The sequence below is a fragment of the Poeciliopsis prolifica genome, unplaced genomic scaffold, assembly GCF_027474105.1.
Source record: "Poeciliopsis prolifica strain line A6 unplaced genomic scaffold, Auburn_PproV2 SCAFFOLD154, whole genome shotgun sequence".
In the NCBI taxonomy this organism is placed as follows: Eukaryota; Metazoa; Chordata; class Actinopteri; order Cyprinodontiformes; family Poeciliidae; genus Poeciliopsis; species Poeciliopsis prolifica.
Window position 1 is genome coordinate 98,597 of NW_026562529.1, and position 24,091 is coordinate 122,687.

The following is a 24,091-nucleotide window of genomic DNA, read 5'->3' on the forward strand; positions in this document are numbered from 1 at the left end:
GAATTGGTTCTGTCAGGTTTGGCTGTGGCTCAGGTCAGCATGAAAAACCACCAAAAAAACCGGACCTGATGGCAAAGGTACCTGAACCCTAAGACGCACCTGAGCAGGTGAGTCGGTCTGAGCATGCTCAGTGGGACCATGGCGGTAAATAACGAGCAGCGCCGAGTCAGAGGCAGAAACATTTATTCCCTTTGTTTACAACAACAACAACAAACAAAAAGAAACCGGAACCAGCATCAGTACCTCAGTTTCTGGACCACAGGTCCCACAGCCACTTAAGCCTCTGGTCCAATCAGTTCTCAACACATCCGACTGGTTCTGATCCGGATCCCACAGCTCCCAGACGAGGCCCAAAAATGAAATGACCTCCAACAAACTTCCAGGACTGGATCCAGGTTCAGCTTGTTTCTGACGGGTCAGAACCTTCTCTTGGGCCAAGCCTTTGCCCATCCAATCAGCTATAGTGTTTCCAGCTCCGCCTCTTTCACAAGATGTCCAACCGCAGAGCAGGGGGCGTGTCCAGCAGGGGGCACGTTGCTCACAGACTCCCTCTTGTACGTCTTGGGGGGCAGTTTGGGAACGCTGTGGCGCGGTGGCACTGGGGGGCCATCTAGAGGCGGGGAGGGGAAAGGCATCTTCCTTCCTGTGGGGGTGAGCGGTGGTGAGGAAGTCAAGGGTGTGGGGGCGGAGCTCAGAGACGAAGAGGAGGAGGAGGGGAAGAAAGCCTGGGACAAGACTTCGCAGCGAGAGCGCCCCTGTGGGGGAGGCAGGAGGTGCAGGGGGGAACTGAGTGGCTCTCGGGGAGGCAGCAAGGGGGGGCTGTCTGGGGGAGAAGAGGACATGGACGCATAACGAGGGGGGAGGAGCTTACAGGTGGGCTGGCGAGGAGGCACAGCGGGGGGGCTCTCCAACACTGACTGGACCTGTAGAGGGGCGGAGTCAAGGGGAAAGGGGAGGGGCAGAAACAGGATGTTTACCGGTGGTGTTGCTAACTAATTGTGTGACTTGCTGACTAGTTGTGTGTCTGGTTGTGTTGCCGACTAGTCGTGTGACTGGTTGTGTGACTAGTTGTGTGTCTGGTTGTGTGTCTGGTTGTGTGACTGGTTGTGTGACTGGTTGTGTGGCTAGTTGTGTGTCTGGTTGTGTGACTAGTTGTGTGTCTGGTTGTGTGTCTGGTTGTGTGGCTAGTTGTGTGTCTGGTTGTGTGACTAGTTGTGTGTCTGGTTGTGTGACTAGTTGTGTGACTAGTTGTGTGGCTAGTTGTGTGTCTGGTTGTGTTGCCGACTAGCCGTGTGACTAGTCGTGTGACTAGTTGTGTGTCTGGTTGTGTGACTAGTTGTGTGACTAGTTGTGTGTCTGGTTGTGTTGCCGACTAGCCGTGTGACTAGTTGTGTGACTAGTTGTGTGGTTAGTTGTGTGTCTGGTCGTGTTGCCGGTACCTTGGAGGGGGAGGTCTCAGAAGGAGCCGATTCGGGTCGTCTGCGCGGCGGAACCGGAGGGGGGACGGCAGTGTCCTCTGAAGTCCGACTGAAGCTCACCATCGAAGAGACGGAGGACGACCCTGAGACGAGATGGGTCAGAACCGGTTAAACATCCAGAACATTTGGTAGGCTGGGAAGAACACAGACCGGGTTTCTCTAGGAGAGAATGGGTTCAATGAGTCTGAGATGAAGGAACAATTTACAGGAAACTATACAACAGTCTGGTTCCGTAACCAGCAGGTAGACTGGTTTTAGTTTGGGGTTCTATCCGGTAAACTGGTTCTAATCCATGACTGGACTGGAACCTGGAGAACCGGGTCAGGGCAGGTTATGTCCCAATGGAACCTGCAGGCTAACGCTCCAGTAGTTGTGTTTCCTTCCAACACAGTCAGAGGATGGGTTGATGCTTTCCATGGAGACAGGTGTTGATTAGGTGAGACGGGTCAGTGCTGGGTGGGTCCATGACGGATCGTCAGCAGAACCAATGGCCCAATTATTCCAGGATCTGAAGAGATTCTGACGGTTCTTAAGTTGAAGCAGCAGAGATGAGTCGGGTTCGGAAAACGTTTCCATGTCGTTTCATTCAGTGCCAGGCCCAAATATTCATACACCCTACAGAACCCGGATGCGGACCCAAAGTTCCCGCCCAGCACCGGCCAGCCTGAACCCAGGCGTGCGCCAACAGGTGAGGTGTGATGACGGAGAGTCCGGAGGGTCATACTAACGTGGGCCGTGAGGCAGAGAGATTACAGCGAATATGCTGTCGCAGGCTGCAGGGCGAGCAGAACAAACGGGTCAGAGGAGCAGAACCAGCCCGGTTCCGCTCTGGAAACTGGTGGATGTGCTTGATGTCAGTTACGGTCTGCAAGCTTGTCAAAGTCAAATTTATGTCTCACAACAGATATTGGCCTCAAATACGAGCTTAAGGGGGTGGAGCTTTTATCAGGGGGTGGAGCTACAATATGTGGGATTAATCTATGGGCCAGTTTTGGTGCAGTGAGGATCAGTGGGCGTGGCTAATGTCTGTGAGCACAGCTGGAGATCAGGCCTTACTTGAGTGGAAGGGGCTGCTTGGACCCTGAGGCGAGTCGAACACGCTGCCAACATCTGTGGAGCTGGACGCGGCGGAGGCTGGGGGCGGAGTCAGCGGCGTGCGGGGAGAGTTGGGAGCAGAAATGACGCCGCCTTCGGACTCGCTGTCGGTGACCCGGTTGTAGCTGATCTTCCTGGGCTCGTTCTGCAGTGGGGTAGGATGTCTCATGGTGCCGACCCTTGTGGACGTGGGTCTGATCCCCGGGGACTTGAGAGGACAGGTGTACCGCTTCACCTGGACCAGGAATGAGAACATGTCCTCAGTGACGGCATAGTTACTTTGAAAAAGCAACTGTAATCAGATTACTGATTACTTGATTTGGAAAGTCATGAAGTTACATTAAAAGTAACTTTTTGAGTTACTTTCAGCAGCTGCTAACAACAACAATGCTGTGAAAATGATATGATGTCAGACCAACAAGGTGTCTCCAGTTCTAACGTTGAACTGAAGAGGAGAGTTTTACCAGAAAATCGTGTTTTTGTTGGATTCTGATCAGTAACTGGATCTGAAATAGCAAGGCCTCAGACGACCGGGTCCTGAAACAGCGGTCCGACGTCAGTAACGCCGCTGCAGGTCATGGAGCAAATGAACATGTGATGGCAGTTACTATGGCAACTTACAAAACGAGGCAACGAGCGCGTGTTTCGAGGTTCGATCTCCAAGGACTTGTTGAAGAGATGATCAGCAAAGTCTTTCTCGGACAGATCCTCCATCGGGTTCAGGTTCTCCAAGAACTTCTGCTCCACAGACACAACAGATTACCTTCAATCCAACTCCATGACACAGGAAGTGACATCAGCGGCGCCTCACCCTGATTTCGGGCTCCACGCTCAAGCAGTAAGGCTGGTTCTGGTACTGTTGGATCTCTCCGGTGATCTCTGCCACTTTCCGCCTCTTGCTGAAGTTGATCAGGTCTTTGCCGTGTCGCCGCAGGAAGTCTGGGTTTCCCTCCTCCGTCTTCAGGATGTTGGTCAGATAGATCCCTACAGAACAAACGGCACCATCAGGGCGGAGTTCTGCCGGTACCAGTACCAGCAGGCCGCGGCCGGATCGTACCAAAGAACGGGACGCAGGGCGGGTTGATGGAGCGCAGCTTGGCCAGGTATTTCTTGTAGTGATCTTCACTCAGCTCATGAGCTTCTTCCAGGATCTTCCTCTGCCGACTCGGGATTTGCTGAAACAGAAGCAGATTTGTCAGAATCGGTACCAGTGGTTCTGTTCACCAGGTCCCACAGGAACTTCAGCGGCCATCAACATGCATTCTGTCTGGTTGTGTAAACAAGATGGCAGATCTGATAGATCCCATCATGCATCTAAGACCATGTGATCTGGACCTGCCAGACCTGTTGGACCATGTTCTGTGGGTCGGGTGGGTGGGCGGAGCATCAGGGGGCTCTACCTCGAAAGTGTGGTCCAGTCTATAGACAGGTGAGGAGTTCATGGCGCTGACCACTTCCAGAACGCCGTTGAAGTTATTCAGATCCTGGAAAACCTGCAAGATCTCGATGATCCGCGAAACCACAGCGACTCGCTCCTCCAGGTTCTCAGTCTCAACGATGCACCTGCAGAGAGACGGCAGGCTGAGCGGACGTCGCCTTGAGGACACCGAAGCCCTTTTGCACTGCAGGGTCCGGTCCGGCCCGGCCCGGCCCGGCTCTGTTCCACCCGGTCCTATTGGTGCTGTGGCCCTGGTCGCTTTGCAAAGAGCAGGAAACGTCACATAAATCAAATTCTTGCTAAAGCTACCCAGGCGATCGTTGTTGCTGTTTGAGGGAAACATTTACCTCAGCTTTACATTTAACAACAACAAAAATCGGCTCGTTTACAGCCTTGCCGACTTCTGATCGGTTCAATCGGAAGTGGTTATCTACATTCCCATTCAAATCTTTGGCTGAAGAGGCAACAGTCCATTATGACGGGAATTTATTGATGCAGCAAATTGAAATGACAGACACAGAGAAGTGCTCCTCTAATCCAGAGATCTGGTCTTTGTCCTCCCCTGCAGCCAATGAACCAATCGACAGCTAACTCCCAACCGGCCCGGCGGGAACCACAGCTGTCGGTGGTACTGGGCTGGAAGCGGACCGGGTCAGAGGTGCAGCGCCTCCGTGTTTCCATGTCTTACTTCTCCAGCCACAGCGTGAGGTTGGTGGTGTGGCGGATCATCCTCAGCAGGTTGGGCGAGTTCAGCTCCTTGTCCTCCTTGGTCCAGACGCTGCCCACCAGCTCCGACGGGCGCACCGCCCTGAGGGCCCAGGGCAGAGGTCAGGGGTCAGAGGTCAGACGGGCCCGGTGCACCGTGAAACGTACGTTACCTGTAGAAGTCAGACTCCAGCAGCGTCAGCTGGCGGGCGATCTCGATGGGGTGAAGGGTCATGAGGTCAAAGGTCTCAACAGCTCCTTGCCTGCAGAGGTGCCACTCGATGGGGGGGGGCGAGTTCTGGAAGGTGATGCTGGGGGGGGGGCTCACCTGGCTCACCTGCACCTGCTGCTTCCTCTGGATGATCTTAGTGATGGACTCCACCCATTTCCTCATGGCTTTCCCTGCAACACAACCAGAACCGCTCACCGGACCGGACCGGACCGGGTCCACAGAACCGCTCACCGGACCGGACCGAACCGGGTCCACAGAACCGCTCACCGGACCGGACCGAACCGGGTCCACAGAACCGCTCACCGGACCGGACCGGACCGGGTCCACAGAACCGCTCACCGGACCGGACCGGACCGGACCGGGTCCACAGAACCGCTCACCGGACCGGACCGGACCGGGTCCACAGAACCGCTCACCAGACACCAGCAGTCAGGTTGAGAGGCACCAACAGAACCAGCTGAAAGTCTGTTATCTAGAACCAGGTCAGCGTGGCGCCCAGCAGGGGGCGCTCCCCGTCTCCCTGCTGACCAATCACTGTTCAGGATTCTGAAATAAAACCCAGGAAGGAAGTAAAGCTGTCTTAAAGGGACAGCGTCTTCTAGTACAGGTACAACCTTTGGGTTCTGAACAGGTCCAAGTCCAGGTCTAATCAAGTCAGGTCCAAGTCCGGGTCCACTCTGGGTCCAGGCCCATTTCCTGAGTGGATCCAGGTAAACGGGTCAGACCTGCAGCAGGAGGTGGGTCAGCACTGTTCTGGGTCTAGTTTTGGTTCTGTAGGTGTTAGTGTTCGTTCTGGTTCTGGATCGGGTATTGGACCGGCACCGACCTCTGACTGAAGCGATAAAGTCCTCCAGTCGGCTCAGCAGACCCGGGTCTCGTTCGAAGTCGTAGAAGTGATGCTCCACCCAGTGGCGGCAGACGTTCAGAACCCTGCAGGACGACACGAGCTGCACATCAGAACCAGGATCATGACCAGGACCAGGACCGCCAGAAGGAGCTCTGTACCTGAGCTGGACCGGCTGAACAAACTCTTTACGGAACCGTTTGAGGTCGGCGCTGAGTAGCTGCTCCAACCCGTCCATGGCGTCCGATTCGGCCGGCACCGGCTCAGGAATGTCGAATCTGCAGACACAGACCAGCTTTCGAACCGGGCCAAAACTAGAACCAGGTCCAGGACCAGAACCGAGTGTTTCTCATAGGAGGGAAAATCAGGATCTGACCACTAGGGGGCCCCACAACAACGTCTTTTTCAACACAAAAAACCCTTTTGTTGCCCGTCACTCATAAAATGAACGGCATCGTTGTTTTTTCTTGCAGTGAGAGTTAAACGTTCCTCCTCCCAGACCAGAAGACCAGCGTCCATATTTAGTGACCCCCCCTCATTTCTACATGAAATGGTTTGTTCCTGCTTGGCGCTGGACGGTGTTTAGCAGTCAGTAGAGAAAGATAATAACCAGCTGCCTAAAACATAATTAAACCAGGTTTAAAAAAGAACGACCAGAAGAAAGGGCGTCAATTTATAACCCTGGTTTTCTTCAAGACGTCGGTGGCAATCGACCCGTTAGTCTGTAGCTAAGCTAATGAAGCTGTTAGCCTCTAATCCGCCAGGATTTAATCAGTGAAGGAACAATATTTATCTAGATATTTAAAATACATTTATATAGGTCTCGTTAAAGGGATGTTCTCCGTATCTGACCAGTTATTTTGTAAACGGCAGGGAAACTTGAAGCCCGTCGGTCATTGGACAGATTCTAATAACGTCTCTGATTGGTGGCCAGACATGAAGCAAACAGTTCATTGCAGAGGAACTAAAGTCAATCAGTGAAACTTCCTTTCTGAATATCATGGACTCTGAACTCAATGCGCGTTTCTGAGCGGAGCTGACGGCGGGTTGAAGGGTTACGGACCGGACGCCTCGGAGCGTCTGCTGAGGAAGAGCTTTAAAAACCTTTGGTAGAAATGAGGCCTTTAATTCCAGAGCAGAGAAACTAAAGAGATGCAACGTTGAGCTGATGCAGTAATATTCCAACAGGAGCCGGCAGTTTATCTTGAGGAAATAAATGACGGTGCAGAAGTTCATTAGACGGTACCAATTAGACGGTACCAATTAGACGGTACCATGCGCAGTGGCTGCAGAACTGAACTCATCCTGGGTTTGAACGACCGGAGCTGGAGACGTTTCCCTCCTAACCCGGCGGCGCCGCGGCACATGGAACATCAGTCCGTTTCAGAGAAGCAACGCCGCAAATAAAAATCCAGTAAAAGCGCAAACCGGACCGCACCGGGTAAAAAGGTTCAACTGATCGGTTTGGATCAGACTGATCAAGTGATCGATGATCCAGCGCAGATTCTCTGCAGGCCAGGAGGATTTAGTGAGGCTGAGCCTTCAGACTGGAATGAGGCTCATTTACATGGAGTCACTTCATTTGACGGATTCTAAGTTATGGGCCTCCGCAGGTTTTAGATGCTTCATCTGCTTTATGTGTGACAACATCTGGATTCAGGTTCAACCAGCTGAATATTGACTGAAACGCTGCATAACCTGATACTAATATGATTGTAATTTATGGGGAAAAACAGAACATGAGTGATTTTAATGCTGTCTGTCAAATGAACACAAAGGTGTAGCACAAACTCTGGACCAGAACCACTTCAGAGGAAGACTGGGTTCAGACTCAGCTGACGCCTGCTGTCAGTGTGATGTCACTTCCTGGTCTGAGTTATGGAGGTTCTGATTGGCCCAAGAGGCCAGATGAACCCACCTCTCCACCAGCAGGTCTAGCAGCTCCCCAGGCCGGCAGAAGGACCGGTACGTGGTCAGAAAGGTCCGGACAAAGTTTGGATCTGTGGAAACAGGAAACATGGCTGGTTCTGATTTCGAGCGTGGCTTCAGAGGTTCTGGAGAATCAGTTCTGAACCAGCTCCCATCAGGAGGTCTTCCTACCAACCCGTTTCCAGGCTGAACTGTCCCAGACTGGGTGGTGACGCATTAAGAGCCCAAAGGTCATTAAAGACAATGCTGCACCAATAATTAATACGATTGATCAATCAATATTGCTGAGAAAGCTCATTTCTTAATACTAATAGTAAACATTTTAGGAGAAATATAATAACTGAATCTTAAGACGGTTAATCCAGGAGCTCCGCTAAAGTAGCTTTTGCTAAAGTAGCTTCTGCTAAAGTAGCTTCTGCTAAAGTAGTTTCCGCTAAAGTAGCTTCCGCTAAAGTAGCTTTTTCTAAAGTAGCTTTTTCTAAAGTAGCTTCTGCTAAAGTAGCTTTTTCTAGATTAGCTTCTGCTAAAGTAGCTTCTGCTAAAGTAGCTTTTTCTAAAGTAGCTTCTGCTAAAGTAGTTTCCGCTAAAGTAGCTTCCGCTAAAGTAGCTTCCGCTAAAGTAGCTTCTGCTAAAGTAGCTTTTGCTAAAGTAGCTTCTGCTAAAGTAGCTTCTGCTAAAGTAGTTTCCGCTAAAGTAGCTTCCGCTAAAGTAGCTTTTTCTAAAGTAGCTTTTTCTAAAGTAGCTTCTGCTAAAGTAGCTTTTTCTAGATTAGCTTCTGCTAAAGTAGCTTCTGCTAAAGTAGCTTTTTCTAAAGTAGCTTCTGCTAAAGTAGTTTCCGCTAAAGTAGCTTCCGCTAAAGTAGCTTCCGCTAAAGTAGCTTTTGCTAAAGTAGCTTCTGCTAAAGTAGCTTCTGCTAAAGTAGTTTCCGCTAAAGTAGCTTCCGCTAAAGTAGCTTTTTCTAAAGTAGCTTTTTCTAAAGTAGCTTCTGCTAAAGTAGCTTTTTCTAGATTAGCTTCTGCTAAAGTAGCTTCTGCTAAAGTAGCTTTTTCTAAAGTAGCTTCTGCTAAAGTAGTTTCCGCTAAAGTAGCTTCCGCTAAAGTAGCTTCCGCTAAAGTAGCTTCTGCTAAAGTAGCTTTTGCTAAAGTAGCTTCTGCTAAAGTAGCTTCTGCTAAAGTAGTTTCCGCTAAAGTAGCTTCCGCTAAAGTAGCTTTTTCTAAAGTAGCTTTTTCTAAAGTAGCTTCTGCTAAAGTAGCTTTTTCTAGATTAGCTTCTGCTAAAGTAGCTTCTGCTAAAGTAGCTTTTTCTAAAGTAGCTTCTGCTAAAGTAGTTTCCGCTAAAGTAGTTTCCGCTAAAGTAGCTTCCGCTAAAGTAGCTTCTGCTAAAGTAGCTTTTTCTAAAGTAGCTTCTGCTAAAGTAGTTTCCGCTAAAGTAGCTTCTGCTAAAGTAGCTTCTGCTAAAGTAGTTTCCGCTAAAGTAGCTTCCGCTAAAGTAGCTTTTTCTAAAGTAGCTTCTGCTAAAGTAGCTTTTTCTAGATTAGCTTCTGCTAAAGTAGCTTCTGCTAAAGTAGCTTTTTCTAAAGTAACTTCTGCTAAAGTAGTTTCCGCTAAAGTAGCTTCCGCTAAAGTAGCTTCTGCTAAAGTAGCTTCTGCTAAAGTAGCTTCTGCTAAAGTAGCTTCTGCTAAAGTAGTTTCCGCTAAAGTAGCTTCCGCTAAAGTAGCTTTTTCTAAAGTAGCTTTTTCTAAAGTAGCTTCTGCTAAAGTAGCTTTTTCTAGATTAGCTTCTGCTAAAGTAGCTTCTGCTAAAGTAGCTTTTTCTAAAGTAGCTTCTGCTAAAGTAGCTTTTTCTAGATTAGCTTCTGCTAAAGTAGCTTCTGCTAAAGTAGCTTTTTCTAAAGTAACTTCTGCTAAAGTAGTTTCCGCTAAAGTAGCTTCCGCTAAAGTAGCTTCTGCTAAAGTAGCTTCTGCTAAAGTAGCTTCTGCTAAAGTAGCTTCTGCTAAAGTAGTTTCCGCTAAAGTAGCTTCCGCTAAAGTAGCTTTTTCTAAAGTAGCTTTTTCTAAAGTAGCTTCTGCTAAAGTAGCTTTTTCTAGATTAGCTTCTGCTAAAGTAGCTTCTGCTAAAGTAGCTTTTTCTAAAGTAGCTTCTGCTAAAGTAGTTTCCGCTAAAGTAGCTTCCGCTAAAGTAGCTTCCGCTAAAGTAGCTTCTGCTAAAGTAGCTTTTTCTAAAGTAGCTTCTGCTAAAGTAGCTTCTGCTAAAGTAGTTTCCGCTAAAGTAGCTTCTGCTAAAGTAGCTTCTGCTAAAGTAGCTTCTGCTAAAGTAGCTTTTTCTAAAGTAGCTTCTGCTAAAGTAGCTTTTTCTAAAGTAGCTTCTGCTGAAGTAGCTTCTGCTAAAGTAGCTTCTGCTAAAGTAGCTTTTTCTAAAGTAGCTTCTGCTAAAGTAGTTTCCGCTACAGTAGCTTCCGCTAAAGTAGCTTCTGCTAAAGTAGCTTCCGCTAAAGTAGCTTCTGCTAAAGTAGCTTTTTCTAAAGTAGCTTCTGCTAACGTAGCTTCTGCTAAAGTAGTTTCCGCTAAAGTAGCTTCTGCTAAAGTAGCTTTTTCTAAAGTAAATTCTGCTAAAGTAGCTTTTCTAAAGTAGCTTCTGCTAAAGTAGCTTCTGCTAAAGTACCTTTTTCTAAAGTAGCTTCTGCTAAAGTAGCTTTTCTAAAGTAGCTTCTGCTAAAGTAGCTTTTTCTAAAGTAGCTTCTGCTAAAGTAGCTTTTTCTAAAGTAGCTTCTGCTAAAGTAGTTTCCGCTAAAGTAGTTTCTGCTAAAGTAGCTTCTGCTAAAGTAGCTTTTACTAAAGTAGCTTCTGCTAAAGTAGTTTCTGCTAAAGTAGCTTCTGCTAAAGTAGCTTTTTCTAAAGTAGCTTTTTCTAAAGTAGCTTCTGCTACAGTAGCTTCTGCTAAAGTAGCTTTTTAAAGTAGCTTCTGCTAAAGTAGCTTTTTCTAAAGTAGCTTCTGCTGAAGTAGCTTCTGCTAAAGTAGCTTCTGCTAAAGTAGCTTTTTCTAAAGTAGCTTCTGCTAAAGTAGTTTCCGCTACAGTAGCTTCCGCTAAAGTAGCTTCTGCTAAAGTAGCTTCTGCTAAAGTAGCTTTTTCTAAAGTAGCTTCTGCTAACGTAGCTTCTGCTAAAGTAGTTTCTGCTAAAGTAGCTTCTGCTAAAGTAGCTTTTTCTAAAGTAAATTCTGCTAAAGTAGCTTTTCTAAAGTAGCTTCTGCTAAAGTAGCTTCTGCTAAAGTAGCTTTTTCTAAAGTAGCTTCTGCTAAAGTAGCTTTTCTAAAGTAGCTTCTGCTAAAGTAGCTTTTTCTAAAGTAGCTTCTGCTAAAGTAGCTTTTTCTAAAGTAGCTTCTGCTAAAGTAGTTTCCGCTAAAGTAGCTTCTGCTAAAGTAGCTTCTGCTAAAGTAGCTTTTTCTAAAGTAGCTTTTTCTAAAGTAGCTTCTGCTAAAGTAGTTTCTGCTAAAGTAGCTTCTGCTAAAGTAGCTTTTTCTAAAGTAGCTTTTTCTAAAGTAGCTTCTGCTAAAGTAGCTTTTTCTAGATTAGCTTCTGCTAAAGTAGCTTTTTCTAAAGTAGCTTCTGCTAAAGTAGTTTCCGCTAAAGTAGCTTCCGCTAAAGTAGCTTCCGCTAAAGTAGCTTCTGCTAAAGTAGCTTTTGCTAAAGTAGCTTCTGCTAAAGTAGCTTCTGCTAAAGTAGTTTCCGCTAAAGTAGCTTCCGCTAAAGTAGCTTTTTCTAAAGTAGCTTTTTCTAAAGTAGCTTCTGCTAAAGTAGCTTTTTCTAGATTAGCTTCTGCTAAAGTAGCTTCTGCTAAAGTAGCTTTTTCTAAAGTAGCTTCTGCTAAAGTAGTTTCCGCTAAAGTAGTTTCCGCTAAAGTAGCTTCCGCTAAAGTAGCTTCCGCTAAAGTAGCTTCTGCTAAAGTAGCTTTTTCTAAAGTAGCTTCTGCTAAAGTAGTTTCCGCTAAAGTAGCTTCTGCTAAAGTAGCTTCTGCTAAAGTAGTTTCCGCTAAAGTAGCTTCCGCTAAAGTAGCTTTTTCTAAAGTAGCTTCTGCTAAAGTAGCTTTTTCTAGATTAGCTTCTGCTAAAGTAGCTTCTGCTAAAGTAGCTTTTTCTAAAGTAACTTCTGCTAAAGTAGTTTCCGCTAAAGTAGCTTCCGCTAAAGTAGCTTCTGCTAAAGTAGCTTCTGCTAAAGTAGCTTCTGCTAAAGTAGCTTCTGCTAAAGTAGTTTCCGCTAAAGTAGCTTCCGCTAAAGTAGCTTTTTCTAAAGTAGCTTTTTCTAAAGTAGCTTCTGCTAAAGTAGCTTTTTCTAGATTAGCTTCTGCTAAAGTAGCTTCTGCTAAAGTAGCTTTTTCTAAAGTAGCTTCTGCTAAAGTAGTTTCCGCTAAAGTAGCTTCCGCTAAAGTAGCTTCCGCTAAAGTAGCTTCTGCTAAAGTAGCTTTTTCTAAAGTAGCTTCTGCTAAAGTAGCTTCTGCTAAAGTAGTTTCCGCTAAAGTAGCTTCTGCTAAAGTAGCTTCTGCTAAAGTAGCTTCTGCTAAAGTAGCTTTTTCTAAAGTAGCTTCTGCTAAAGTAGCTTTTTCTAAAGTAGCTTCTGCTGAAGTAGCTTCTGCTAAAGTAGCTTCTGCTAAAGTAGCTTTTTCTAAAGTAGCTTCTGCTAAAGTAGTTTCCGCTACAGTAGCTTCCGCTAAAGTAGCTTCTGCTAAAGTAGCTTCCGCTAAAGTAGCTTCTGCTAAAGTAGCTTTTTCTAAAGTAGCTTCTGCTAACGTAGCTTCTGCTAAAGTAGTTTCCGCTAAAGTAGCTTCTGCTAAAGTAGCTTTTTCTAAAGTAAATTCTGCTAAAGTAGCTTTTCTAAAGTAGCTTCTGCTAAAGTAGCTTCTGCTAAAGTAGCTTTTTCTAAAGTAGCTTCTGCTAAAGTAGCTTTTCTAAAGTAGCTTCTGCTAAAGTAGCTTTTTCTAAAGTAGCTTCTGCTAAAGTAGCTTTTTCTAAAGTAGCTTCTGCTAAAGTAGTTTCCGCTAAAGTAGCTTCTGCTAAAGTAGCTTCTGCTAAAGTAGCTTTTTCTAAAGTAGCTTCTGCTAAAGTAGTTTCTGCTAAAGTAGCTTCTGCTAAAGTAGCTTTTTCTAAAGTAGCTTTTTCTAAAGTAGCTTCTGCTACAGTAGCTTCTGCTAAAGTAGCTTTTTCTAAAGTAGCTTCTGCTAAAGTAGCTTTTTCTAAAGTAGCTTCTGCTGAAGTAGCTTCTGCTAAAGTAGCTTCTGCTAAAGTAGCTTTTTCTAAAGTAGCTTCTGCTAAAGTAGTTTCCGCTACAGTAGCTTCCGCTAAAGTAGCTTCTGCTAAAGTAGCTTCTGCTAAAGTAGCTTTTTCTAAAGTAGCTTCTGCTAACGTAGCTTCTGCTAAAGTAGTTTCTGCTAAAGTAGCTTCTGCTAAAGTAGCTTTTTCTAAAGTAAATTCTGCTAAAGTAGCTTTTCTAAAGTAGCTTCTGCTAAAGTAGTTTCTGCTAAAGTAGCTTTTTCTAAAGTAGCTTCTGCTAAAGTAGCTTTTCTAAAGTAGCTTCTGCTAAAGTAGCTTTTTCTAAAGTAGCTTCTGCTAAAGTAGCTTTTTCTAAAGTAGCTTCTGCTAAAGTAGCTTTTTCTAAAGTAGCTTCTGCTAAAGTAGTTTCCGCTAAAGTAGCTTCTGCTAAAGTAGCTTTTCTAAAGTAGCTTTTTCTAAAGTAGCTTCTGCTAAAGTAGTTTCTGCTAAAGTAGCTTCTGCTAAAGTAGCTTTTTCTAAAGTAGCTTTTTCTAAAGTAGCTTCTGCTAAAGTAGCTTCTGCTACAGTAGCTTCTGCTAAAGTAGCTTCCGCTAATGTAGCTTCCGCTAAAGTAGCTTCCGCTAAAGTAGCTTCTGCTACAGTAGCTTCTGCTAAAGTAGTTTCCGCTAAAGTAGCTTCTGCTAAAGTAGCTTCTGCTAAAGTAGCTTTTTCTAAAGTAGCTTCTGCTAAAGTAGCTTTTCTAAAGTAGCTTCTGCTAAAGTAGCTTTTTCTAAAGTAGCTTCTGCTAAAGTAGCTTTTCTAAAGTAGCTTCTGCTAAAGTAGCTTTTTCTAAAGTAGCTTCTGCTAAAGTAGCTTTTTCTAAAGTAGCTTCTGCTAAAGTAGTTTCCGCTAAAGTAGCTTCTGCTAAAGTAGGTTCTGCTAAAGTAGCTTCTGCTAAAGTAGCTTTTTCTAAAGTAGCTTCGCTAAAGTAGCTTCTGCTAAAGTAGTTTCTGCTAAAGTAGCTTTTTCTAAAGTAGCTTCTGCTAAAGTAGCTTCTGCTAAAGTAGCATCCGCTAATGTATCTTCCGCTAAAGTAGCTTCCGCTAAAGTAGCTTCTGCTAAAGTAGCTTCCGCTAATGTAACTTCTGCTAAAGTAGCTTTTTCTAAAGTAGCTTCTGCTAAAGTTGTTTCCGCTAAAGTAGCTTCTGCTAATGTAGTTTCTGCTAAAGTAGCTTCTGCTAAAGTAGTTTCGCTAAAGTAGCTTCTGCCAAAGGTTCTGCTAAAGTAGCTTCCGCTAATGTAGCTTCTGCTAAAGTAGTTTCTGCTAAAGTAGCTTTTCTAAAGTAGCTTCTGCTAAAGTAGCTTTTTCTAAAGTAGCTTCTGCTAAAGTAGCTTTTTCTAAAGTAGCTTCTGCTAAAGTAGCTTCTGCTAAAGTAGCTTTTTCTAAAGTAGCTTTTGCTAAAGTAGCTTCTGCTAAAGTAGCTTCTGCTAAAGTAGCTTTTTCTAAAGCTTCTGCTAAAGTAGCTTCTGCTAAAGTAGCTTTTTCTAAACTAGCTTCCGCTAAAGTAGCTTCAACTGAAATAGCTTCTGCTAAAGTGGCTACTGGCTACTTTAGCGGAAGCTAACCCCTCCTAGGAGTCCAGAGACGTTGCTATGGAACAGAAGGCTGGCGGTCATCCTTCCCGTTTTCGGTGTTATGTGGTTGCATAGCGGATTATGCGGATTATGCTAATCATAGTCGTTGGTCGGTCCAAACGGTTAAAAACGTGGAAAGTTCTGCCTACACTCACCTGCATACAGGTGGAAGGTGAGCCTCTCGATGAGCTTCAGGACCGTCCCGGCTTTAATGACGGGGATGCCAGACTTGGACTGGACGCTGTCCTCAAACACAACGTTCTGGTCCGAGTCGGGTTCGGCGAAGCGGTACAGCTGGACCGACGGCAGCCGCATCTGCTGCTCCTCGTCCTGCAGCAGCGCCTGGTCCAGCATGCGCTCCAGCGTGCCGCGGTACTGCAGCGACACCAGCGCCGCCATCCAGCCGTTCTTCTCCTCCGCCGACTTGGCGGCGAACAGCACGCCGCCGCCGTCTTTCGGCGCCACCTCGAAGGCGTGCCGCCACTCGCCGTCCCGGTCATCCCGGTCCACCACCCGGACCTTCCGCATCAGAAACTTCTCCTTGAGGCGGAACTCGGCGGCGGCGGCGCCGGGCAGCCGCGGCGGCGCGTGGCCGGCCTTGCAGCTGATCATCAGTCCGTCGAACAGGAAGATGTGGCGCTCGTGTTTGGCACCGACGCGGCTCAACGTGCCCTCCATGATGAACTCGTTACAGCACTGGGCGATGTCCGTCCCCTCCCAGCCGTCGATGCTCCGCTGGACGTCCTTCATCCTCCTGATGGCCAGGTGTTTGCTCTTCACCTGCTGGCTGTGGAGGCGGCAGGCCGGCTCGCTGGGGAAGAGCAGACAGAGCGACCGGTCAGAGGGGACCAGAGAGACATGTTGGACATGTCCTCCTCGTGTCCCACTGTCTATTCTATTTTAGCAGCTGAACGATTTCATCGGCGGCTGACTACGGCAACGTGTTTTTCTGAGCCGTCTTTAAACGCACCACGAGGGTTCATGTGCTAACGATAGCTTTACTGCAGCATTCATATCGCTCCATATTGATAACGATTGATTAGTTAGATTGAAATATCTGAAATCAGTTGTCCCTCCAGCTGGGATTGAGGTTGTTGCTAGGCAACCAAAGAGTGGGTAGTGATGCCAGCCAGAGCGGGTTGAAAGGTCAACATGAGGCTCAGGGTCAACATGAGGCTCAGGGTCAACATGAGGCTCCTGGTGTGATGATGCGTTCACTCCATCGCACCAATCACTATTCTGATCCTGTTCAATTCTAACACTAAAATTTATTTTACAATTATTCCATCAAAAAAATTATGTCTAACAAATTGAGCTCTGATCAAAACTTTTGGATTAAAATATTTTTTTATATCTCATTAAAATTGAAAGCATTATTTCTTTAAACAAAACAATTAGTAAAGTTCATCAGTGTGACTGCCTCACACCTGCCCTCATGTTTCATTGTGTGCATCTGTATGTCTAAAAACAAAGTTTGTTTTTTTTAGTTAGATCACTCATTTTTGTTTGAAACTTTTTATTTTGTACAGTTCTTGAGTCCAAGATTTTTTTTATGCCTGAACTCACAGGAACACGCAGGGGCCCAAGGGCGGAGCCCCCAAGGGCGGGGCACAAGGGCGGGGGGCCCAAGGGCGGGGGGGCCCAAGGGCGGGGCATGCAAGACATGTTCCCATTGACTCGATTTTAAGGGCTCGGTGTTTCTGCTAATTATTTTCTAAAAGTCTCTTTCATGGTTTTAAAACTAATGCATGCTCATGTGTCATAATGGCACATTGTAATAAAAAATACAAAAATTACCACCAACTTTCTGGCAGAAACCGCTTACCCACTGTTGTCAGTGGGTGTGCTAACTAGCCTTAGCATCAATAGCGGGCTATGCTAGCTGCAGCGTAGCAGAGAGCTAGGGGTTAGCTGACCCATCCAGCTGGGCTTCACCTGTGTGTTTCAGTTTATCCAGAGAAGGCCAGTAGTTGTCTTGCCATCAGAAGGTTGTAGGTGAGATTCCAACTTCCTCCAGTCACATGTCGATGTGCCCTGGGGCAAGGCACTTTACCCCAAACTGCCTACCGATCTGCATATCGGTGTATAAATGTGTGTGTCAACATGACTTGACCTACCTGAGCCTCCGCTTGGCCAGGCTCCTGGAGCAAATCCTCTCCAAGCTGCTCTGCAGGTTGAGCAGCGCCGTGATGGCCTGACGAAGGCACTCCTTATCCTCCTCATCCTCGCTGCGCTCCTCCAGTTGCTATGGAAACACACCCGAGTCAGGGCCACCTGCACAGGTACAGCGTGGGGCCAGCAGGACCAGAACCACCAACCGGACCTGCAGGTCCCGGCCCAACTGGACACCAGAACCACCAGAACCAACGGGATCACTGACTGGTTCTGGAAGAGTTCTGACCGAGTAGAACAACAGAACCAAGGGTCCATCTGAGAGAGAGGTGGAGGAGAGAGAGAGGTGGAGGAGAGAGAGAGAGAGGTGGAAGAAAGAGAGAGAGGTGGAAGAGAGAGAGAGAGAGGTGGAGGAGAGAGAGAGAGGGGTGGAGGAGAGAGAGAGGTGGAGGAGAGAGAGAGAGGGGGAGGAGGAGAGAGAGAGAGGTGGAAGAAAGAGAGAGAGAGGTGGAGGAGAGAGAGAGAGGTGGAGGAGAGAGAGAGAGAGGTGGAAGAAAGAGAGAGAGAGGTGGAGGAGAGAGAGAGAGGGGTGGAGGAGAGAGAGAGGTGGAGGAGAGAGAGAGAGAGGTGGAGGAGAGAGAGAGAGGTGGAGGAGAGAGAGAGAGGTGGAGGAGAGAGAGAGAGAGGTGGAGGAGAGAGAGAGAGGTGGAGGAGAGAGAGAGGTGGAGGAGAGAGAGAGAGAGGTGGAGAGAGAGAGAGGTGGAGGAGAGAGAGAGAGAGAGTGGAGGAGAGAGAGAGAGGTGGAGGAGAGAGAGAGGTGGAGGAGAGAGAGAGAGAGGTGGAGGAGAGAGAGAGGTGGAGGAGGGTGTGTGTGACCTTCAATGTGTCCAGCAGGTGTAGGCAGTGGTAGACGGGGGTCAGCAGCAGCCTGGGCAGGACGTAGCGAACGGCGTCTTTAAATCCCTCGCAGATGGACTGGAACAGAGGATGAAGAGGTCCATCTTCATCAGTATCATCATCATCATCGTTTTTTATTTAAAGGGACCCCGTCCCAATAAGAAAAGAGGAAGCCACTGCTAGCTCCACAGCCGTTAGCGCTGCTAGCTCCACAGCCGTTAGCGCTGCTAGCTCCACAGCCGTTAGCGCTGCTAGCTAAAGGCTAGACCGGTTGGAGGCATGATAGCATGCGGGTTCCAGAGACTTGGCTGGCCCGAACTGCAGGTCCGGTTCGCACTCATGTCAGAACTTCATCATCATTGTGGGACCTGTCAGATGAAGCGCCCCCAGGTGTGACTGGACTTACCTGTAGATGGGCAGAGGCTCCAGGTTTGGTCACTAGATCCAGGAAGTGATCATGGAAGGCAGGATGCAGGACTTCCTGAGCATACGCCTCATAGGGATCGAAGGCCAACTCCTGTCAAACAGAGGACAGATGTGCCAGGAGCCACCAGGTGAGCGGCTCCAGGTGAGCGGCTCCAGGTGAGCGGCTCCAGGTGAGCGGCTCCAGGTGAACTCACCTCTGCCAGGTCCTCAAAGCAGCTGCCCACCAGTGGGTGGGGGCTGCTCTCGTCCGTCATCTCCACTGTGTCCTCCAGCAGGCCCAGCAGCTTCACCGTCACTTCCTGGATGTCCACCAGGCGGCCAAAGATGCTATCCACGTCCTGGGGAACAGGGAACCAGGTCAGAACCGGAACCAGGTCAGAACCTGAACCTGGACCGGAACCAACAGAGCCGTACCTGAGTGGGGAAGAGTGTGGGGCAGGAGGCGAAGGGCTCCCTGAACACCTTGAGCAGCAGGTGCAGCTGCCTCAGGTACTGGTGTCCATCAGCCAGGAAGCTCCGGACCAGGTCGCAGTATCGCTGCTCCTCATTGGCCGACGGCTCCTCGTCCAGCAGCGGGAACAGACCCATGTCCTCCTCGTCCTGGTGGAACATGTCCATCAGAACCTGCAAGGTCACCTGGAGGTTAGACCGGCCCAAAAGCCCGCTCTGATCCGACCCATTAAAACATTGTGACATCATCAGGGAAAATCGCTCATCTCTCATTGGTCCTTTGAACACCAATTATCAATTCCGTTTTTTATGAAAGTTTTGTTTTAGGAAAGCCCTGTGCTCATCGTTACATGGATACAGCAGTTTGCACCAAATGACCTTTCTGTGTTTTATTACTGTTCACTGCATTCAGGGATTTGGAGGCGACTCTTCGTCGTTTCTCCAGCTCAGAAACGTTGGAGTCATCGTCACTTCCTGTCAGAACGGATCAATAAATAGTGAACATGGCTGCCGTCCTGCAGTATGACCAGCTCCCTCCTCTTCGTCTTCTTCCTCCATAACTGCTGAGAAATCTCTTCGTCATCCAGACTCCTCAGTCGTTTATGTTCTCATCTAACCTTTGACCTTTGCACCACAAAAAGCCCAAAACGAATGTCAGTTCTAAGTTTCAACTGCTCACCTTGTCGGCGCACATCGCCACAGTGATGTCCTGCTTGGTGATGTCATCATGGCGGATGTTCCTGACGTAATTCCCCCAGCTTCAAGATGTCTGCCGAGATATACTCCAGAACGGCGACCATGTAGACACAGACCTGATGATCGAGTTTATAGCCCAGCACCTCCTGCAGGGGGAGGAGGAGGAGGAAGAGGAGGATGAAGAAGAGGAGGATGAGGAAGATGAGGATGAAGAAGAGGAGGATGAGGATGAAGAAGAGGAGGATGAGGAGGTGAGGATGAAGAAGAGGAGGAAGAGGAGTGAGAATGAGGAACAGCAGGATGAGGAAGATGAGGATGAAGTTGAGGAGGATGAGGAAGAGAAGCGTGAAGAAGAGGAGGATGAGGATGAAGAAGAGGAGGATGAGGAGGATGAGGATGAAGAAGAGGAGGATGAGGAGGATGAGGATGAAGAAGAGGAGGATGAGGAGGATGAGGATGAGGAAGACGAGGAAGAGGAGGTTGAGGATGAGGAAGAGGAGGATGAAGAGGATGAGGAAGAGCAGGATGAGGAAGATGAGGATGAAGAAGAGGAGGATGAGGAAGATGAGGATGAGGAAGATGAGGATGAAGAAGAGGAGGATGAGGAAGATGAGGATGAAGAAGATGAGGAAGAGGAGGATGAAGAGGATGAGGATGAGGAAGATGAGGATGAAGATGAGGAGGATGAGGAAGAGAAGAGTGAAGAAGAGGAGGATGAGGAGGATGAGGATGAAGAAGAGGAGGATGAGGAAGAGAAGCGTTAAGAAGAGGAGGATGAGGATGAGGAGGACGAGGAAGAGGAGGATGAAGAGGATGAGGAAGAGCAGGATGAGGAAGATGAGGATGAAGAAGAGGAGGATGAGGAAGATGAGGATGAAGAAGGAGGAGGAGGAGGATGAGGATGAAGAAGATGAGGAAGAGGAGGATGAAGGATGAGGAAGATGAGGATGAAGATGAGGAGGATGAGGAAGAGAAGCGTGAAGAAGAGGAGGATGAGGAGGATGAGGATGAAGAAGAGGAGGATGAGGAAGAGAAGCGTTAAGAAGAGGAGGATGAGGATGAGGAAGACGAGGAAGAGGATGAGGAAGAGGAGGACGAGGAAGAGGAGGATGAAGAGGATGAGGAAGAGCAGGATGAGGAAGATGAGGATGAAGAAGAGGAGGATGAGGAAGAGAAGCGTGAAGAAGAGGAGGATGAGGAGGATGAAGAAGAGGAAGAGGAGGATGAAGAAGAGGAGGATGAGGATGAGGAGGATGAAGAAGAGGAGGATGAGGATGAAGATGAGGATGAAGAAGAGGAGGATGAGGAAGATGAGGATGAAGAAGAGGCGGATGAGGAAGAGAAGCGTTAAGAAGAGGAGGATGAGGATGAGGAAGACGAGGAAGAGGAGGATGAGGAAGAGGAGGACGAGGAAGAGGAGGATGAAGAGGATGAGGAAGAGCAGGATGAGGAAGATGAGGATGAAGAAGAGGAGGATGAGGAGGATGAGGAAGAGGAGGATGAGGAAGATGAGGATGAAGAAGAGGAGGATGAGGAAGATGAGGATGAAGAAGAGGAGGATGAGGAAGAGAAGCGTGAAGAAGAGGAGGATGAAGAAGAGGAGGATGAGGAAGAGGAGGATGAGGAGGATGAAGAAGAGGAAGAGGAGGATGAAGAAGAGGAAGAAGAGGATGAGGAGGATGAAGAAGAGGAGGATGAGGATGAAGAAGATGAAGAAGAGGAGGATGAGGAGGAGGATGAAGAGCAGCGTACCTTTAGCAGTGGGTGGATCTTGTCGACAGGAAGTGCCAGCGGGTTCTTCCTCTTCTTCTTCTCGATGGCGGCCAGCGCGTCGGCGATCGCCCACTTATCGATAGGGTGAGGAAAACTCCTCTGGACCCGCTCCTGAAGAGAGACGGGTCAGAACCGGAGCTAGAACCAGAACCGGTCTTCTGGACTCCAAGCTGGAGGTTCTGTATCCGACACATTTTTCTTCTCAGACGGTGCGTTTACTGCCCCCTGCTGGCCGGACCATTACTCTGACCTTTGACCTGGGTCAACCTTAGCCAACCAGAAAGTTCTGCCAGGTTCAAACTGAAGGGACCCAGCGGTACGGTGAGCAGAACCCAGCATTGGGCCCAAACCTCTAAAAGAACCGGGTCCAGCAGGTTTAAAGAGTTTCTGGAGAACCGTTCACCTGTAGGGGTTATTGGACCTGGACCCAGTGACTCCAGCTGGTCCGGTTTGTCTGGTTCTGGTTCTGGCCATCGGCTCTGAACGGATCTCTCTGGAGACCGGTTGCCATGGAAACAGCCTATCAGCCGCTCTGTGAAGTCCTGACGATGACATCACAGCTGCAAGCTGCTGATTGGGCGATTGTCATCACCACCAGACAGGAAGATGGAGGGACTGGGTGGAGCCAGAGTGAGTGAATGAAAGACCACGCCCACTGGATGATGTCATCAGCTTTCATTCAGCCCACAATGTTACAGACAGGTGTGTGTGTGTGTGTGAGGTTGTGTGTGTGTGTGTGCGTGTGAGGTTGTGTGTGTGTGCGTGTGTGTGTGTGTGTGTGTGTGTGTGTGTGTGTGTGTGTGTGTGTGTGGGTGTGTGTGTGAGGGTGTGTGTGTGTGTGTGTGTGTGTCACCTCCACGTCCTGCACGGTGCGCGGCTGAGCCTGACACAGCATGCTGAGCAGCTGCAGGATCAGGTCCTCGATGTGCTGCAGCGCCTCCTGCTGGGACTTCAGGTTAGGATGCACCTGGTACAACACCTGTACACACACACACACACACACACACACACACACGCACACACACGTTTGTTTGGCTTCCTTTGGTTTTAGCTGCGATTCATGACTAACTAGACATGCTGCCTAACCTAATTCCCTTTCTGAGGCTGACCTCTGACCTCTGACCTGGCTTTGGTCCCCAGAAGGTTAGTAAATCCTGGAGCGACACAAACATCTGTGCTTCTCGTCGGTCTGGGATGAACTCGCTCTGACCCGAGTCATCTCACCTCAGGAACCGGATCAGAACCACAAAGCTTGAGCGTGCTGTACGGTCAAAACCAGAACTGGGCTGGTTCTGGACAGACAGGTTTCTGTTTGGACCTGCTGGGTTCTGGTTCTAAAGGGAACTTGTTTCCTCTGGTGAACAAGTTCTGCCTTCATGTGGGCGGGGCCAATTCCAACAGAGCGCTTTCTGGTTGGTTAATCCACAGCGCCCACCCTAACCCAGCTGCAGAACCAGAACCAGAACCAGAACCAGATCACCTGAGATCACTGCTGCAGCTCTGAGGTTATTCACCAATGGAAGGAGTCAGTGATTGGCTGGCTGGTGATGATGTCAGCAGCTGTGGAGCAAAGGTCAGGGTTTGACCCTGATCAGGTGTCAGGAAGTCTGACCGTCTCCAGGTTCTGATCCGAACCCAGAAGCACCAGAAACCGCAGCTACTGGCTTCATGACCTATCTGTCTACCTATGTGACATCATGCAGTGATGTGACGTCACTGGTTGTCAGGGAAACCATTCACTGAACAGTCCGGGAGCTGACTGTGATACAACCTGAGCGTTCCCATGACAACAGAGGACGGGTCAGAACCTGGACCGAGTTGGACAAGAACTCCAGGGTGTCTTTGTTGGACCTGATCTGCTTCTGGTCCTATCGCCTCCCTGACTGAACCGGGTCAGAGCGGTTCGGTTCGGCGGTACCTTCTCCAGGGCCGGAACCAGCAGGCCTCTCCACTTCCCGGCGTTGTCCTCGCTGAAGAAGTCGTACTGCGGCTGGGCGGCCTGCATGTCTGCGGCCCGGGCCGGCTGCTGGAGCCCCGCGGCGGGCCGGACCGGCACGGCAGGCCGGGCTACATGAAGCGGGCCCCGGGTCGGCGGGGCCGGGACGATCCTCCGAAGCGGACCCGGCCCCCGCCACCATCCTTGGCTGGAAGTTAGCTCCGCGGTCTGCAGCTGGAAGTCCCTTCGCTGGTTCGGTTCGGGTCAGCGGGAGGAGGCCATGGTGCCGTTAGCCTGTTAGCTGCGGCGCTGCTAGCGGCGCGGATCCCCGGGTTCTCCGGGAAGGCGGCCCGAAGCTGCCGGTGTCCGCCTCTCTGGACCGTAGAGGAGCCTCTGGGAGCAGCTGGGGCGGTTCGGTGGACTCGGCTCGGTACCGAGGGGTCTCATAGACGGGGCTCCGATCCTGCAGCTCCTGCTCTGGCAGTGAAAGCCTGACTGGGTCTGGGTGGCTGCGGGGTCTGGCTGCGGGGCCCGGCGGGCGGACACTCGCCGACCAAACGGCGGCGGTTGTTGTCACTGTGGCGGTGCGGAACACGGTGCTCTCCTGCGCATGCGCTGTCTGCAGAACACTGACGTACATTGGCGGGTCACTGATGAAGGTTGCACGCGCGGCCGGCAGCGGTACTGCAGTTCGGAACCCTCGGTTCGTTTGGTACCGAGCCGCGGCTCCCAGTTCACCAGTAAAGTTTTCGGGTCTGAATGTTTCATCTCTCCTTCTGCAGCCCTGACAAACTCATCTGATTACATACCAAGGAGATGGAGATTTTCCAGGATTTCAATGTTGCCCTTCAGTCTCCGGACCGCATGGGAAGCTATGGTGGGCCGGATTTGGCCCCCGGGCCTGGATTTGGCTGCAGCCACATGGCAGTGAGAGAGCTAACCTTGAGTTCAGTGAATCTTCATCAAACTGAAACAACCTGACAGTCCGGTTCTCCATCAGGTCTCCGTCAGGTGTCCATCAGGTCTCCGTCAGGTCTCTCTGGATGTAGCAGCAGATGGTCTCGGCGTCAGACCGGTTCTCCTGTCTGTGATTCGGTTTCCACAGCAGAGAGAGGAAGAGTCGGTGCTCATCATCCTCACAGCATCTTCTAGAACCATGTTTCTCTGAATGACTTCATACATTTGCTGGCCCAACCAGAACCCG

At 49.0% G+C, this 24,091-nt stretch overlaps 1 protein-coding gene across 1 annotated transcript; it reads right to left on the reverse strand.

The window, feature by feature from the left end:
• Nucleotides 1-166: 166 nt before the first annotated feature.
• LOC129356034 (son of sevenless homolog 1-like) lies at nt 167-23,343 on the reverse strand. The gene is given in 25 exon segments (XM_055025651.1): nt 167-532; nt 534-923; nt 1,440-1,561; nt 2,207-2,251; nt 2,535-2,808; nt 3,195-3,311; nt 3,385-3,557; nt 3,631-3,748; nt 3,974-4,136; nt 4,700-4,819; nt 4,890-5,118; nt 5,775-5,878; nt 5,954-6,070; nt 7,711-7,792; nt 14,753-15,408; nt 16,715-16,842; nt 17,586-17,684; nt 18,013-18,123; nt 18,227-18,370; nt 18,447-18,656; nt 19,162-19,237; nt 19,239-19,324; nt 20,931-21,062; nt 21,805-21,930; nt 22,870-23,343. Coding segments are annotated over 25 exon segments (3,957 nt in total). The 5' UTR covers nt 22,957-23,343; the 3' UTR covers nt 167-484.
• Between the last annotated feature and the right edge of the window lie 748 nt (nt 23,344-24,091).